The 19,117-nt window shown below is 46.6% G+C and overlaps 1 protein-coding gene across 1 annotated transcript; it reads left to right on the top strand.

Moving 5' to 3' along the window:
- The first annotated feature begins 4,373 nt into the window (after positions 1-4,373).
- On the top strand, positions 4,374-9,145 carry LOC109424755 (uncharacterized). The gene is made up of 6 exons (XM_029854808.2): positions 4,374-6,355; positions 6,416-6,639; positions 6,702-7,220; positions 7,282-7,450; positions 7,512-8,569; positions 8,631-9,145. Exons 1-6 carry the CDS (start codon positions 4,805-4,807, stop codon positions 8,968-8,970), a joined length of 3,861 nt encoding a protein of 1,286 aa, XP_029710668.1. The 5' UTR covers positions 4,374-4,804; the 3' UTR covers positions 8,971-9,145.
- The last annotated feature ends 9,972 nt before the right edge of the window (positions 9,146-19,117 follow it).

Below are 19,117 nucleotides of genomic sequence, written 5' to 3'. Positions count from 1 at the left end.
TGGAACGCGAAAGTGCCGGCTCGAAAACGGAAAAAGCGATGCGTTCGGTGGAAAAGTCGAAAGAGAGTCGCGTGTGCCATTTTTGTAAGAAGCCGGGTCACCTGCGCCGTGATTGCCGGAAATATAGGGCCTCAGTGAAAGAAGAAAACGGCTCTAGAAGTGAAAAAGAAAACCCGAAGGCAAAGGCAGTGCACAGTGAGGGACGAAATGTGGCATTTACCGGTGGTGACGAAATGAGCTCGCGCGCGTGGATTGTGGACAGTGGGGCGAGCGCCCACATGACCAATGACCGTGGATTCTTTGACTCGTTGAAAAACTTTGCTGGTGGGTGGATCACGCTCGCCGATGGGAAGAAGACGGAAATCCTTGGAGAAGGTAGTGGGGTGCTTCGCGGAGTGAACGATCGTGGTGAGCCGGTCAGAATCGGAGTGAGTGACATGAAATACGTGCCTGGTCTCGCGACCAGCTTGATTTCGGTGGCGAAGCTAGCCGAGAAGAAACTTGAAGTGAACTTTAACAGTGACGGTTGCCGAATCATGGATGCAGGAGGAGCTGTCGTTGCGACTGGCTGTCGTTACGGTGGCCTGTACTACTTGCGGACGATCGAGGAATCCAACAAGGCGTCGACGGGTGAGCACAACGTAAACTGCCAGCATCAATGGCACCGGCGGTTGGGCCACAGAGATTGGGCCGCCGCTGAACGAGTCGTCAAGGAAGGCCTTGCTACGGGCATTAAGGTAAGCGACTGTGGTTTACGTCTTGTATGTGAATGTTGTATGGAAGGAAAGTCGGCAAGGCTGCCGTTCCCTCCAGTTACCGAGCGGAAGGCAGATCGGGTCCTCGACATCGTCCACACGGACCTATGCGGCCCGATGAAAACGACAACGCCCAGTGGAAATCGCTACGTAATGCATCTCATCGACGACTATAGTCGCTTCACGGTTACCTATCTACTGAAGCAGAAATCGGAAGCGACGGATCTCATCAAGGAATACGTGAGATGGACGGAGACCCTGTTTGGAAGGAAGGTTCGCGTGATCCGCTCCGACGGCGGCGGGGAGTTCAACAACAACGAGTTGAAGGCTTTCTATCGTTCTGAAGGGATCAAGCCGCAGTTCACCGCGCCGTACTCGCCTCAGCAGAACGGCGTGGCTGAGCGGAAGAACCGCTCGATAACAGAGATGGCTACCTGCATGCTACTCGATGCCGGTATGGACAAGCGTTACTGGGGTGAAGCTGTGCTCACGGCAACATACCTGCAGAACCGCTTACCGTCGAGGTCGCTCCAGCAAACACCGTTCGAGCTCTGGTGGGGGCGTAAGCTGGACTTGGCACATCTCCGGGTATTTGGTGCCGAAGCCTTCGTGCACGTTCCGAACCAGAAGCGCAGCAAGCTAGACAGCAAATCCCGCAAATTGAAGTTTGTGGGGTATTCGATGGAGCATAAGGCTTATCGGTTCGTCGACTGCGAAACCGATTTGATTACCGTTAGTCGCGACGCTCGTTTTCTCGAGTTGGAAAATGGAACATCAACAGTAGAAATCTCAACGTCGACACCGGAGAAACGCTCTGGCGAACGGGATCGGCCTTCTTCTAGCGAGGAGGAGAACCAGAGGAAGGAGGAGCTCAACGACGCGTCCGATGCGGAAGATTTTGAAGACGCCGAGGATGAAGCTCCAGTAGGTGTGGAACACGTGCGCCGCCCGCAGCGGGCCACTCGTGGTGTAGCACCGCGACGTCTGGAGGACTACGTGCTGGATTATGCGGTAGGCACAGCAGCGTGCGCTACTCAGGAACCCGTGAACTACAAAGAAGCCTTGGAGAGTGCTGATTGGCGAGCCGCGATGGAAGATGAGCTGGAATCGCATCGCCGGAACCACACTTGGGAGCTTGTACCGTTACCAAAAGGCAAGAAGTTGGTAGGCTCCAAGTGGGTATTCAAGCTGAAACGTGACGAAGAAGGAAAGATCGTGAAGCACAAAGCCAGAGTTGTGGCTCAAGGTTACACACAGCGGTTCGGAGAAGACTTCGAGGAAGTGTACGCTCCAGTCACAAGGCATGCGACGTTCAGGACGTTTCTGACGGTTGCGGCCAAGCGTGGTATGGCAGTGAAGCATTTGGATATAAAGACTGCCTACCTGAACGGAGTCCTGGAGGAAGAAGTTTTCATGCGCCAGCCGCCCGGCTGCGCGGCACAAGGGCAGGAGAATCTCGTCTGTAAATTGCAGAAAAGCATCTACGGGCTGCGCCAATCGGCGCGCTGTTGGAACAAGCACCTGCACGATACGCTAACGAAACTGGGATTCAAACAATCAAGTTCCGATCCGTGTATGTACGTGAGGAAGAGTGGTGCAACCAGCGTGTTCCTGCTGGTATACGTAGACGATATGCTCGTGGCTTCGTCCGATGAAGAGGAGTTGCAGAAGGTGATCCGGAGTCTCGGTGAAGAATTTGAACTGACCTGTCTAGGAGATGTCCGCCACTTCCTTGGCATGGAAGTCCGTCGGGATGAACAAGGGTACAGAATCCGTCTACAAAACCATATCGAGGAACTGCTGAAGACTACAGGAATGAATGACGCGAAACCGGCCAAATCCCCCATGGATCCGGGGTATTTGAAGACCGAAGATCAAAGTGAACCGTTGAAAGATCCTGAAAAGTTCAGAAGCGTCGTGGGAAGCCTGCTGTACTTGTCCGTAGTGGCCAGACCAGACATCGCCAACAGTGCGGCCATTCTCGGGCGGAAGTTCGCTGCTCCTACAGAGTCGGACTGGACAGCCGCCAAGCGTGTCCTGCGCTATCTACAGAAAACGAAGAGCTGCAGCCTGCGCTTAGGCGGTGCATTTGAAGAACCGTTGTCGGGATATTCGGACGCCGACTGGGCCGGCGATTTGCGAAGTCGACGATCAACATCTGGGTTCGCGTTTCAGTTCGGAGGAGCTACCATTTCGTGGGCCAGCCGTGGACAGACAAGCGTCACACTGTCGTCCATGGAGGCCGAATACGTGGCGCTCAGTGAGGCCTGCCAGGAGGCTATCTGGCTACGACAGCTGCTCGCTGACTTCGGAGAGCGCCAAACGGAACCAACAACTATCAAGGAGGACAATCAAGGATGCCTCGCGTTCGTCCGGACAGAGAGATCTAGTCGTAGGTCCAAGCATATTGATACGCGGGAGAAATTCGTCCAGGAACTTTGCCAAAAGAACCAAGTTGCGCTGGAATACTGTCCGACTGAGCTGATGACCGCAGATATTTTGACCAAACCGTTGGGACCGACGAAGCACGACCGCTTCTGTGGTCTCCTTGGATTAGAGTAACTTCGATTGCGGAGGCTGCACATCGAGGAGGAGTGTGGAGAGCGATGATTACCCTCCGCTACATCCGCGCACCCCTTGAACATCGCAGCATAAACGGCAACCCTGCCGACCAACGAACATCAGTTCGCGCCAATAACTCGCCGAGAGCAAACGTGTACTTTTTCGCTATTCTTTTATTAAATCGTTTATACCGTAAAGTTTCCGCGTGTTTATTATTCCGCCGGTCTCAATCCGATTCCCCTTCGCTGTGTGTCCACTCGTCGTGACTCTGCTATCGGTCCCCGCCATCATAATTTGCACGTCCCCGTAGCTTCTCCATGTTCGCCGTAGTTTCTCCAACCGTCGGGCCCTAAGGCATCACCACAAGCTGCTAATCCTCTACCAGTGTTTGCAACTTGTCACTTTTGTTGTAGATGGGGCAAATGGCCCCTTCCTTCCATTCCTCTGGTAGCTATTCGGTCTACTAGAACCGGACTATCAGCAGCTGCACGTGCACGAGACGGCCAAAGTTTCCAGACCCATCTTCATGAGTTTAGCTCCGATACCATGCTCTCCAGCTGATTTATTGTTCTTGAGCTGCTGAACAGCATCCAAAACTTCTCTCAACGTGGAAGCTGGCTCGTTGTCGTTTCCTACTGTACTGACGTATTCATTTCTCCCGTTGCCTTGGTCTTCCATGCCTGCGCTCCCCGCACCATTCAGGTGTTCGTCGTAGTGCTGCTTCCACCTTTCGATCACCTCACGTCCGTCCGCCATTTAAATACAGATTTTTAAACTTTCTAGACTCTTAGTTGGTCCTGATAAATTCTAATTATGTTTCTTTCAGATTTATATTTTTTTTTAAATAATAGACCATACATAAATTCACATGTGTCAACTTTTCAATTAAGCCTTTCTCACCTTATAGTGATCCTACCGTGTACAATTCACGCTCACCATTTAGGTGAGAAAATTTCCACCCCACAGAGTGAGAAAAACCGGGGGGAGACACCAACATGTCCCTCATAAAACACATAATTTCTCAACGGCTGCTGTCGCTCGCGGTCTCGCCTTTCCTCGGGGACCAAAAATTGTCGCAGAACGTCGCTCGATCGGAAAAGACGTCCATCGTCGCGCGCGCGGTCCGTGTCGTGTGTGGTGTAGGTAATCGCGCGCGCATCTTCTCCTCTTAGCTCTTAGTTTAGTTACTCATATACTAGGTGTAGTGGTCGGTCGGTCCAACGAAATATAGCGCCGCGCACCATATTTTTAGTTATTTAAGGAAATTTTTCGCTCGGCTTAGAAAATTTTCACAAACGGTGGCATTTTTCCGCGCGCGTAATTCGATATTTATCTGATTGCATCCTACCTACCTGGAGCTGCATTTGTTTTGTGTTCCCGAATTTTTTAGTGGATTAGTGATAGTGTAGTCTACGGCGATCGAAGAAGCGATATGATTTAAGCCGATCAAAGCAGGCCAGGTGGAAAAGATCGGAATTTGATCAAAGATGGCCGTGTGCTTTCGGTTGTGGTTCCTGCTGGCGGTCGTTGCCTTGGTGATTGGGTGTCTGGTGACGAGTGGCGATGGATTCCGGTTACGTGACTCCGACGTGGATGATAACCAGAGGGCAATGGTTGCGTATGCCAAGAGGAAGATTCAAGGCAGACGCGGGGTCGTAGAGGAGGTGAAGAAACGTGTGGTGGTTGATCAGGACGACGACGACGATGATGATGAGGATGATGAGGAGGGGATCGAGGATGACGACGACGATGATGAGGAAGAGAGAGCTGCTGAGAGCAAGTACAAGTTTGAGAAAGTGCGTAAGAGCTACAGGTTGTCTCCAGTGCAGAAGAAGAAGGCAGCGGGTAGGAAGTATAGTTATGACGAGGAAGTGAAATCACAGAAGATCAAGGTGAGATCGGTGAGAGATGTTATTGATACGGATGACGACGACGATGATGAAGATGATGACGATGAAGAAGACGAAGAAGAGAAATCGATTTTCAACCTTTTTGGATTGCTCGGATCTAAGAAGAATAAGGAAGACGAGGATGATAAGGAGAAGGATCAAGTGGAAGACAAGAATGATGATGGCGACGATGACGACGACGAAGAAGATGAAAAGGAAAGTGGGGGACTGTTTGGGTGGTTGAAGGATCTTACAAGTAAGGATTCCGGAAAAGAAGAAGGAGATGAGAAACAAAGCGAAGTTGATGAAGATGACGACGAAGATGATGATGAGGGAGACAAAGATGGAGGTGGTATGTTTGGGTGGTTGAAGAAGCTATCTGACATTGTGGACAATGATGACGACGATCGTGATAAAGACGGTGATAATGATGATGATGACGACGATGATCACGATAAGGAAAAGGAAAACCCATTGATCAATTTTGTCAGTAGTCTTTTGCAATCGGATAAAGAAGATACAAGTGAAGAGATAAAGTTTCCTCCAGTAGGCGATGAAGACGATGAAGATGAAGACGATTCAACGGAGAAACCGAAGCAAAAGAAATCCAAGGATTCCAAAATTGTTCAACTGCTCAACGCAAGCCCATTAAACACGTTGTTCAAATCCGGCGACCTCCCATCGGAGACTCCAATCGATACTGACCCTAAGAAGATCAAGAAGCTGCAACACACTCCATCCAAGGTGGTCAAGCAGCGTATCGAGATCTCTCCCGAAGACTTTGAGTCGCTACTGCTCCGCATCCCCTCCTTCGTTCCGGACTACTCCCGCCTAAAGAATAACGAATGCCGTCGTCAGGGACAGATCTTTCAGCGTCAACTACGCGGTAAGCGTCTTTGGGCACTGCAGATGATCGACGCCAGCGCCAAGGTGACTTCCGGTCTGCTTCGAGGCAATGCCAATCAGTTGGGAGACTATGATCTATGCACCGGCATCGCTACCAAGGTTAAGGTGAAGGAGGATGAACAGGTCCGCATGAGAGGCAAGTACTGCTTGGCACACATCGATGTGGTTGCTGAGGACGATGACCTGAAGTTGCCGGTACATCTGTTGCAAGGTCGCGGTTTCATCAAGAGTACTCTGAACGACGTAAGTATCCCATGTTTACCGAAGACTTCGGCTTAATCCATTTGAAGCGTTGTTTTACAGCCAGATCATTTCCTTCCGCGCTTCACGACCATCAATTGGGGTATCTGCCTTCCGGCGGCATGCAGCTACGAGGATGCCGGCAGTATCGTGAAGAACTTTGTGAAGCCGTACAACACTACCGGGATCAAGCTTTTCCTGGAGATCGAAGAAGGCAATTGTCACGTACGCCAGACATCTACGTGGACCAAGCTGTTCAAGGAGAACTGGCGATTAGTTGCTTCACTGTGAGTTATTCTTTAGTAGTTAGGACCCGAATATCTTAATGACCTTCCCTGAAATCTTGTAGTGGCTTCTACACCTTCATTGTAGTCGTGACCGTAGTGGCTTCCATGAACGACTTTGGCATAATCCAGATTGAACCCCATCCAAAGGTTCCCACCGCGCAGAAATCTACCAACGAAAACGCTGAAGAGTGTACCACCCCTAACGAAGAACCCAACCTGCTTCATCAGACCCTAATGTCCTTCTCGGTTAAGCGAACCTTCCGTCAACTGATGGGAGGTGAGGACGAAACTCTCGCCGGCAAGGACGTCGTAGGATGCCTCTCGGGGCTACGTGCCCTTGCAACGATCGCCCTATTCTGTGCCCTCCGGCTGATCCCCATGGGGTTCCAACCGTTCACCAATCGAAACGAATTCACCGAGAGTTTCAACACTCCCTGGAGCGTAGCTCTACGGGTGTTGATGCTCTACGCCGACGTCTACCTGGTGGTCAGCGGTTTCCTGGCTGCGTACCATATGGTTGGCGAGTATCAGCAGAAGCAGAAGGTTGCCTGGTTCCGCCGAATCGTCGGACGTTATCTGAGGTTTGTGCACCAGCTAGACTACTTGGTCCGAAGTTCTCCTTAATCCGATCCTCATTTCCAGACTGACTCTACCACTAATCCCGGTGCTGATCTTCTATTCTGTCGTATGGGAACACCTTGGTAATGGCCCCCAGTGGGGAGACGTCGTCGTCAAGAACGCCGATCTGTGCAAACACAACTTCTGGAACAACATCCTGTTCGTCCAGAATTGGTACCCCGTAGAAGAAAGCGTAAGTTCTGAACCATGGCCCCAAGTGGATCCCCTTCGCATAATCATCTCATCTTTTCCAGTGTGCTCCTCATACCTTCCAACTTGCCGTTGAAATGCAGCTAGCCATCCTAGCACCACTGCTCTTAATCATCCTGACTGCAAACCCATTCTACGGCATCGGTGCGTTTGTCCTGCTTCACGGTCTTTCCACGGCCATGCGCTTCACCTCAACCACGGAGGATCGCCTCTCGCCATACATCTACCACGGCATCCGCCTAACCCAGATCTACCGCACCGTCAACTTGAGCTTCTCGGAAACTCTGCACCGTGCCACCCCCTACCTCGCAGGCTTCGGTCTGGGCTATCTCCTGCGAGAAGGCGACATCCGCAAACAGGTTGATCGGGGCATCCGCATGAGCGGTTGGATCGGCATGGCGATCGCCCTCGGATGGTGCTTCGTGTTCCCGCTGAGCACCGCGGAGAAGGAGTTCCAGTACGACATCAACGATGCGGCCCAGTACGCAGCCTTGGCGCCGCTCTCCTGGGCGCTTTCCATCTGCTGGGTGATCTACTTCTGCGAGACCCACCAGGCCAGCTTGCTGAATCGTCTGCTCAGCGGCCGCATGATGACATTCCTGAGCAAGATCTCCTACTCGGTATCGTTGATTCAGTTCCTGGTGTTCTTCTACTTTGCCGGATCGACCCGAGGCAGCGAGGTGTTTAGCTGGTCCGGGTACCTGAATCGCACGGAGATTTGTCTGCTCGTCTTCGGAGGCACCCTATTGACGGTGCTGTACGATCTACCAATTCAGAACATAAAGGCGATGCTCGATCGTTCGGGAGTGTTCGACCGGATGGAGAAGAAGGACAATTCGGTGGTGGTGCTGACACCTCCGAAGGAAGAAGGACAAGAAGAGGTCACTCAGAACGGAACCGAGAAGCCAGTGGAAAATGGAAGCGCTGCCAGTCACGACGAGAAGAAGGAGGAATCGAAGAAGGCTGAGGACGACTTCGTAAGTCCGTTCGATGACCGTGACGATGATTTTGTGCCGCGGCAGGTTTGGAAGCGAAAGACACCGGAGCCGGAACAGAAACCTGCTAGCCCTACCAAAGGTTTCTGGGATGATCATGAAGAAAGGTATATCATTGAATGTCATTTCTTCTTCAAATGACTATCCTAATCTATGTATTCTTTCCAGTGATGCCCCAAGATCCGCCTTCAAAGCCCCGTCTCCGACGAAAACCACCATGGAGCAGGTAAGCGAAGAGGAGGAAGAGGAGATCGAAGAAATCGAAGTCGAGGAAGTCGAAGAGGAGGTGGAAGAAGAAGAAGAAGACGAAGAAGAGGAGGAAATCGACGAGGAGAAGGAGGTGCTTCACAGACCAACGGGAGCGCAATCGACAGAAGTAGAGGTAAAACCGGAACCGGAGAAGCCGGAACCCAAGACGACCGCGACCACGACTAGCAGCTACAGTAGAAGTTCCTCGTACAGTCCGCCCTACGTGAGGCGTCAGTGGCGGCGTACGTGGGATGATTAGATGGGATTCACTTGCCAACGGGGAACAACGATTTTATCACGAAATTTGGAACAATGCAGAAAAGACATATGAAGGTAGGTACGATTCGACGAAGTTTTACTCTAAAAGCTTTTAAGGCATCTGAATTTGACAAATGCATACAATTACTGTGACCAAAGAATGAGGTTGCTCTTTGCAGTAGGGGATATCACTTCCTACACACGACATTTGAAAAACTCTTTACATTATCCAGGTGGCGTAACACCAGCTAAAATGTCACTTAAAGAGCTGAGTCTCGCGGACTGACTCAATATGCTCTCTCAGCGGGAGCCAAACATCGGGAGCCAAACATTGAAGATGAAGGTTATGTTAAACCTTGTTGAACCTGTGTGATTGATTGAAGAGTAGGGTGCCTGTACCAGTTACCGCACTACCTAAGGAAAACTATTTCTACAAAAATAAGAAGAAGACCGACGAATGTCATCGATATGTCAAATGATTGATTAGTTTTCATACTTTGCAGGAAAAATACAGTAACGGAGCCAAAACTACTTTAAGTATTTATTACGGCTTGTGCCAATGATAGGAACCCTGTACGAGTTATGGACACATTTGATAATTTGGGTTCCACTTCGCACTATTAACATGCATTCCTTATGGGATTTGCCATAACTGGTACACTATGGCGAAATAAGGTGCAAAGAGGCCGAAAAGTTAAGGAAAATGATTTATTTCTATTATAATTTGAGCAAATTGTGAAGTTTGAATGATTGCAATCAACTTTTGTGAACGTGATTTGTTGTTCACGAAATGTTTCTTGTGGATTTGCATCTTTAAAGGTTGAAAATCAACTATGACGAATTTGAGGTACTATAGCCATAACTGGTACACTGAGCCTATTGTTATCTAGGTGCTGCGGATATAATCAAAATTGTTGTCACGATATCTCCATTTGCCGCTGTCAAGCCGTTGAAAAGCAAGGAGAATGATAAACATTGTTTTGAGCCTATTTTAGTCAATTTTGTAACAACTACCCATCAAAATTTCCATCGCGAATGGAAAATAATAAACTTTGAACACCGGAACAAAATTAGAATAATGGTGGATTGATCATGTTTACTAAAGTGTCTCGAGTATACCAAAGTGGCGAATCCTGGTCGTTTTGACAGGTCTCCTGCTCGATTGGAACTATGGGGATGACAGCAAATCGGCTGTTCCAATTTTGACGTTTCTCCTCTTTGTTATTCCAGACTCGTTAATGTTTACCATTTCCAAACATTTCGTGCGTGTTTACAAGCTGTATGCCGGGAGTGTGTACGTGTGTGTTGGCTAGCTTGAAAAATAAAACCGTTTCTATTCGCAGCACTCAGTTAAAGAGTGGCCTTCAAGAATACCGCTAAACAAAAATTCTGCACCAAATTCGACGTTTTTTTTTAAATGGGCTATTAATCATTAAATTCTTCTAACAAAACATATTTTGGGCATTTGCAATCACTTTTCTGGGGAAAACAACGTGGAAGTGTGATTCACGTGGCTGACGATTTGAAAACGCAGCCACTCGGGCGCACATGCTACTGCAATTTTTGTCCAGCGATCGAAGTAACTCCACAGACAAACAGACATATTACTTAGAAGAAAATTGCTTCAAAAACATCGTTTGGCATCTCACTAGCACCCTCTATAATGCTCAATCCGAATCATTCATTAGCAGGTGTTGTTTCCCTTGGCTCGATGTAACATTTTTGCAGGTGACGACTCCCCCGTGGCGTCATCCATTCATAAAACATGAATGAAGGTTCATGATTGAGTCATTTTATGGCGTCGCGTTCATTTCTCTTCAAAATTGTAGGCACAGCAGCGCCACCATGACACATGCGAGCATAGTTCGAACCACACTTTATTTTCAAAATGACGGTTAAATTGTGCGATGATTTCGATTTGAGTAGTATGTCTGTTTGTCTGTGGTAACTCGATGACTACTTCAATTTTTGAGTGTATTCTACTAAACAACAGAAATCAATCAAAGCAATCTCGTAAATTAAAATGTATGCATAAATCTTCTTCAGTCTACGTTTAACCAAACCAATCGGTTTTTGTTTCCACTGCAACCTTTTACTATTCCGGAAAGAACTGTGGCGTTACGTGACACCAGATGAGAAACCTGAAACGGAGCCGCATGCTATTTGATCCGCTCTGGAGACGCCAAGGCCAGGACGACCATCGGGTTTCTGATCGAGGACACTCAACTCCCGTTGAATCGGTCGTCGAAAACCGCGAAGGAAGTATGACTGGACCTCCAGGACCACCATCAGAAGGTCAGTCTCACGTTGAAGGTCTCCCTGTTGAAGTGAATCTGCAACAAACGTTTTCCCGAAAGAAAAGGATATGGCAACGGAACAACGAGAAAGTAGGCTGTTCAGGAAGACCGGAGAAGCCTACACCGAGACAGGACAGAACCGTGTCATTTGTGTTTCTGGCCTGCGGAAGCAAAACAGAATACTAAATCAAGTCTAAATCAAACACGTGACGTTGGCCGACGGAAAGAAAGCGAGTGTGGAGGGATAAGTGCTATCCATCGTGGGGATATACTCCAGCTTCACGTTGTTCTGTTCAAGGCACTCATGAACAAAATGGTAACGAATGCTCTGCGAATGCGGACTGATAATCGCAGTAGATGGGCATGAGCATCGCTTCAACTTCCGTGAACTCCGATCACAGGTTCTTCCACCACATCGCCTCTTAAATTGCCCGCGAGAACGACATGTATTCCGCCTCGCACGACGAAAGAGCTACTGTTGACTGCTTCTTGACACTCCAGGATATCGCCAGACGTTGATCTTCGATCATCAGGATCTTTTCCCCGAACGGCATCGCTGTATCCTTGTAATCCAGATTCGTCCTTCTTGTATACCAGCTTTTTCTTCGACGTCCCCTTCACATACCGGATGATACGCTTGACTGCATCCCAGTGCTGTCGACCAGGATTGGCAGAAAATTGACTAATGGCGTTTACTGCATACGCTATGCCTGGACTTGTACTACAATTTGTAGTTTGCACCACGAAAGATAAACAGCTGACTGCTTCCTAGAAAGGTAAGCGGTGAACTATCCTCTCAATATAGGCTTCTTGATCCAATGAAAGTCGTCCTTCTGTCCAATCTCTGGCACACCTTCCCATTCGCTTGATCGAATCCTTCCGGTTGAACCATGAACAATTCGTCATCGCTAAGTTCGCTCTGCAGGAAGGCAGTTACGACGTCCATCTGCTCCACATCGAGGTCAAACTTAATCGCCAATGCCATTAGATAACGAATCGTTGCGTATCGTACCACAGGAGAATACAACACCTCTTTGTAATCAACGCTGGGTTTCTGCGAACAGCCTTTGACCACCAGTCTTGCCTTGTACCGCTGTGCGGTTCCATCGGAACCTCGCTTGATCGTGAATATCCACTTGTTACGAATTACCTTACGTCCTTCGGTAAGATCGATCAACGTCTATGTTCGATTCTTGCCCAATGAAGCGATTTCTTCCTTCACCGCTTGTGGACCAGAGGCTCCGATCAGGTCACCGCATGACCTCGTCATACGTATGTGGGTTGTCCTTCATAGCATCACTATACTCCAATGCAATCACTATATGTACTTGCCTGGACAAGTGCGCTCCCGACCGCTGCGCCTCAACCCTTGTTGACTTACTACAACTGGTTTTCTTAGTTGCGAACAGAGCGCGTCGTTGCAATCATCTTCGAAAGAATCACTGGACGTCTCTAATATATTGTTTCTGGCTTCTTCTGGATCGTCGGAGTTGGTTGAGGATCTTGACCGGTTTGACGCTTCGCCTTCGCTTGAAAAGATTTGAACGCTTCAAACACCTGGTTTTCGTCCGCAGGAAATACATGACGACACGCTTACCCGTTTCATCCACGAATGTGGCAAAATAACGGCTGCCACCCAACGGCGGCACCTCTATCGGTCCGGTCACAGGTCGGAATGCACCAGCCTCTGTACTTCCGACGCCCTAGACGCCCTTGACTGGAATGGTAGACGGGCTTGCTTGTCTTCCAAACACGTCACGCAATCAGCCAACCGCTCATTTGGGAACTCGTCACCTTCGGAAGCTTTCATCAGTTGTTTGAAACTTGCCTCGTTCAGGTGACCCAACCGGCGATGCCACAGCTCGATTCCGTTGGTCAGAAATGTTCTTTCTGGCTGAACCAGGCCATTTAGTCCACCTTCCACAACTCCAAAAACTAACAGTTGGCGTCCTCGTCTAAAACTGTGCACTTATCTGCCGAGAAAACAATGGTATGGGCTCGTTTGCACATGGTACTCACTGAGAACAGGTTAGTTGCTAATTCTGGGAACTTCAACACGCCGTGGACATTATTCAAACCATCTTCACTACGCAGGCCAAGGGTACCTCTCGCCACAGCTTTCATGCTGCCGTTGCGTTGTTGGCTGTTCCTACGTTATGCTCCAAAGTATTCTCGTCGGTGAATCCTTGATTTGCATGCAGCATGTGGCGCATTGCTCCCGAGTCAAAATATCCTGCGTCGTTTTTAACGTCTCCCATCGCGTGAAGATGCTGCACAACCCTTTTGGTCTCGACTTGACGCGCTCCGGGCATTTTTGGTAGCGAAATGGCCTTGCTTTTTGCATTTGAAACACTGCCTTCGGCTTCGATTTACCCGGCTCTGGCCTTTTCGATTTACCCGGATACGACGTCGCTACATTTCTCCGGACCTCTTTCCATCTTGACATCTTGTAAGATCTTCGCTTTGGCGCATCCGACGTTAGTTTCGCTCCAGATGTCTCCAAGCCCACACAGAAAAAAATATTCATATAAAATTCAGCGAGAAATCATGCACATAAAGGGAATGCTAGAGTTAGTGTATATTTACATGGGATATCATGTAAAATTACGTCACAATCGTGTAAATTTCCGCTAAAAGTCGCGTAATCGATTGGAGCCCATGATGGTTTACGCGATGGTTGGCGGAAATTTACACGATGGTAATGTAATTTTACATTATATCTCATGTAAAAGTGCACTAACTCTAGCATTCCCTTTATGTGCATGATTTCTCGCTGAATTTCAATTACATATTTTTTTCTGTGCATGGTCATGGGCTCATAGTATTCCAGCAGTTCCATCATTAATAGCTCCACCAACCAGGTCATCTAGCTTGAATTCAATCGTCGTTAGCTTGTGGCTGGTACTCATCATCTCGTTCACGTAATCTTCAACGCTTGAATAGTTCACGAGCCGGATTGAAGTTAGTTTGCGCAGGAAACCAATCTTCCGGGTAATAGAAATACACTAGAACTCCAATGGCGCTGTAGTCAGTTTTCCTATTTAATTAAATTTATAATTTTTATTGTAATTATTGATTGTTTTTAAGAGTCCAGCTTGAAGAGAATCTTTTGTTTTGGTAAACAAAATTTATTTGACACTTCTAGTACCGCTACTGACGCTGTAAGGGCGTGGCAAACTAGATGCACAGAGAACGGACATCCAAGTCCAGTTCCGAAACTGTGTAAGGAATTTAACGGCCATTTGAAATCGGCAACACAAGTGGCAACAGCGTGGCGCTGCAATCGGTTAATTTCCCATACAAATTTAATTCACCACTTGAAATGTTTCAATGCACCACTGACTGTGGCAATATGGTGTTTGGTGGCGTTAGGGTTGTCATCGTGTATTGGTTTGCAACCTTACTCAAGTAAAGATTCAAATCCTGTTACATTTGTCAATGTCCCATTAAAATAAAATAAAAATTAAATGTATTGTAATTTGTTTGCATGTTAGGAGCTAGAAATTTTGCATTATAATTAAATTGTTTTTGGAATTTAAACCGCCCATTGGCACGCCGTCCGCTACCAATGCCGCTGATGTACACCGGCTACCACTGAAAATGCAGTTGGCATGCATGGTGGGCAGGAAACGGGTCGAATGTGAGAGACTGGGAGAGAAAGTCCTCCAACTTGGGGCTTGGCGAAGCTAGAGCGCCACTGCTGAGGCGAGTCAGTTTTGAGCTAGCGAAGCGTGCGGTTGTGATACAGGCGAATCGATCAAGTGAGGTCCATCGTGGGCCATATTAAGAATTTGGTGCCTGGAGACCCATAGCCAGATTTCAGTGTAGTGTGGCCTACAATAGGGTAGTGAGTCGAAACCCTAGGAAGAATTCGAATTGGAACTGTGATTGTATGTGCCATCCGGTGGTTTGAAGCCAGAGATGCTGCAAGTTCACCGAGCAGCGAACATACTCTGGAAAAACGTTATTCCCTCGATTTCTCTAACACGTGCGTGAAAGCCTAAACGAAGTCCGAACAGTTTCTTGCAATGAGATACCCTTAAGAAGCCGCGAGTGACCAATATCATAGGGACGCAGATTCCCGCCAATTCCGTCGCGACGCGTGTGCTCTTCCCCGTGTGCTCAGACGCCGATTCCTTGTGTCGGTACCTCCGATGTCCATACTTCCATCGGCGGCGGTGTGATCGCTGAGAGCGGAGCGGCGCGGGCCCATCATAAATTACACTCTTGAACGGCAGAGTAGGCAGCCCCTGAGGCAAGGTAAGTTGCATGCGAACCCCTAAGTTATAATCCTTACACAACTTTCCGAATGAAATTTGTTCTAGCCTGGATGTCTGTTCTCTGTGCTAGATGTCACACGAACAGTCGCGACATTGGACTTCTGTGGCTAGTTATTCTACTTTCCGGGTCAAGCCAACTGCTAGAAACGCTTCAGCTGCATCAATCGCATCATGAACCAGCTTTCCAAGCTGAGGCAAATGGTTGCCAGCGCTCGCATCTTGATTTCTCCTTCAGCAGGTTCCACGGCCCAGCCGCCATGGCAATGGTTCCCGTCGTAACACGAACGCTTCCTGCTTCTGTTCGGCTTCCATTGCAGACAGCAGATGTCGTCTTGAATTCCGGAACTTCATTCGAATTCATCTTGAATCTTCTACTTCCTTCCGGTTACGGACTGGGCCAATAACCGTTTGTATTGATGATGAGAAACGCGGGCTGTTCAGTTGAACGTATAGCAGTGGAATGATTTATTGAACGGCTATACACTATTATTAATGGTCCACTGCACGAATTTATTCTGGCCTGCTTACTCTCACACGAAATTTGACGTTTCATCGGTGTCGGCACCTCTCAAACGTCAAATTTCGTGTGAGAGTAAGCAGGCCAGAATATATTCGTGCAGTGGACCATTTCTAATGGGAGGTATGCACTTCAAACGGAATCGCTCAAGCAATTTTCGTTCAGTGCATTATTTTTCTGTGTCTGGAATGGTCAAGAAATTTAACACAGCAAGCCCCATTTGATTTGACGTATCGTTTCAGCTCCGTACTAGGATCCGGAATAAAGCGACGCTTGCTCATTTCTTGAGCGATTCCTTGTCTGAATTTTCCACGCATCGAGATAGGCCAAGAAATTTCTGGCGATCTGCGTACTACCCATTATGGGTGCAACGCGAACTACTATACACATTCAATATGAATCTTCCCATATAAACTTAATACCAGCAAAGTGGAGCGGACCTGGCGTGATGGTTAAAGCATGTGACTATCACGCCGAGGACCTGGGATCGAATCCCACTCCCGACAAACTCACAAAATGTAAAGTAAAGCGTGATTCCCGAGATGAACTAGCCTAGGGCTAAAAATCTCATTAATACAGATAAAAAAAAATAATAATAATACCAGCAAAATATGTAAGTATTACAAATATGTTGTTTGAAACAATAAAAGCAATTTAAATTTTAAAATATGTTTGGTGTCTTCTCACTTAGAGAAACCTATGAAAAACAAATAAAAGTAATGTAGACTTATATTATATTTCCAAGTAGTAATATTGAGGCGTGGGCCATATCAAGACAAACGCTTGACAGTCTCCAATTGTCGCCATCAGGAGGCAGCACGCACGTTCTTTCGGTGTGTTATCATTATGGTCTTACTGTTAAGCGACAACGACGGCAACAACGCTTACTTGGTTAAGTTCGCAACAATCGAACACGTGCTTGGTGTGGTCGCAGGTTGCTGTTTATTTTATCAAATGTTTGCATCCAAATCGATTTGAGCCAACTTATTGCATCCACTTGGTATTTTTCTCATTTTTCTATTATTTTTTTTGCAAGCCAATCCAGTACTACGGCAAGCCAACACCGCCCAAACGTCAAATTTCGTGTGAGAGTAAGCAAGCCAGCATAAATTCGTGCAGTAATCCATAGCTTATCTGTGTTCTTTGTGCACTTTAACTCAGATCTTTCTGTAGTGTCTACCTAAAGACACTGTATGCATATAGTGTCTTTAGTGTCTACCTAAAGAGCGTTACACGCTTTGTCTATAGGAAGCTTTTCTCCAGGAATGCTAGGATATTACACGGTGCCCCCCAGACCGTTATTATAAAAAAATCTCCATCCAATCGGTGCCCACCATTCGTTTTCTATGACTATCCTGCATGTCTGGGCAAAATTTGGAAAAAATCGTAGGGCCTATTTTTGAGTTACGCCCTTTTAAAGGGCGTAAAGCCCAATATTCATAGAAAAAATCGAAAAATTTAGTACTCAACAATTTTTAAATGATTTTGATGAAATATTTTCATGAAAAATTGTATTGCATTGAGTATTAGATTTGTTTAGCATAGTTTTTGTTGAAATAATGGATAAAATATGACGTTTTCGTGAGTTGACATAAATAACAGTGTATTTATATGAAAATATTTGTAACTTCTCAGGTTGAAATACGTTGAGAAAAAACGTGAATGTATATAAACAAAAAAAAAATAAATAAAGTAAATGAAGGGAAAGCTCATAAAAAGAGAAACCTAGCATAACATGTGAAAAAGGCCTAAGTGCTTTTATAAACAAACATGTTTCGATCACTGTAGGACCCAACTGTATCCACCAACGAATATCCGCATCATTAACCGATAGCCCGAAGATTTCTCTATCTGAAAAGGGTGTTGGTGTGCGTGGGTGTATCGAGATGGCGGCTACAGCGATCAAAACATGTTTGTTTGCAAAAAGCACTTAGATCCTTTTCACATGTTATGCTATAAATGATATTATGTGTGTTTGAATGAATGGAAGAAGAAATTGAATTGTTTTAAGCCCTTATGTTTAGGATAGAGACGAACCAGCCAAGGGCTGAAAGTCTCTTTAATAAAGACAAATCAATCAATAATTGTTTTATTTGCACAAGAATGAAAACGAATCGATTCTGTATGAAATCATTAACACCAATATGTGTTGATTTATAAATTTTGAATGGCAATTACATATAATCAGATATGTATTGTATTTGAAAACGTAATATTTTGAATAAGAATGTAATAGTGTATTATAAATAATAATACCCACACTGAAAGCCGCTTTACGGTGATAAAGACCACACACATGTGTTTAAATTTACTATTGGAAAACATGATTATCACACCACAAACGCCTCCTGGCAGCGTGTTGTCCTCATTTTATAGAAACTATGTGGATATGTGATGCAAATGAAAAGACTTAAAAAACGCTAATGCCGAAGCAAGTCTGTTAATAACCCATTTTTTTTAAAAGAAATATCTATATATTTGCGCGGCTCATTGCAACTTAGGCGCTGTCGATAATCTACGTAAGGTATCAGTTCTCTTAATGCTCTCTTTTTCATTGTACTCAAAACAAGGGATTTGAAACGCTGTTTAGTTTCTTATATTTATTTATTTTTTGGTAAGGAGTACGCACAAATGTTAACAAAAAAAAAACGGAATCAATCGGTGGCCATGTCAACCACCCCCCCCCCCCCCCCGACCCCCAGGGTCCACGCAATATTTACGAAATTTATAGGTGCATAAAACATTGATCAAGCCCTCCCCCTTTCCCTCCAAGTCTACGTTATTTAAAGGCGGTACATTCTTTTGGCTGTAACATTGTAGAAATTGTACATGCCAGCACCATATTTTGAAATTATCTTCTGAGTAACTGTAAATCATTATTTTTGCATAAATACCAACATAGAAAACAAGCGGAATTTACACTATGTGTACGAGCATTTCCAATAGTAAATTTAAACACATTTTGGTGGTCTTTATCACCGTAAAGCGGCTTTCAGTGTAGGTATTATTATTTATAATACATTACATTCTTATTCAAAATATTACGTTTTCAAA

Source organism: Aedes albopictus, chromosome 1 (genome assembly GCF_035046485.1).
Source record: "Aedes albopictus strain Foshan chromosome 1, AalbF5, whole genome shotgun sequence".
NCBI classification, from domain to species: Eukaryota; Metazoa; Arthropoda; class Insecta; order Diptera; family Culicidae; genus Aedes; species Aedes albopictus.
This window is presented reverse-complemented; position numbering and strand designations above follow the sequence as displayed.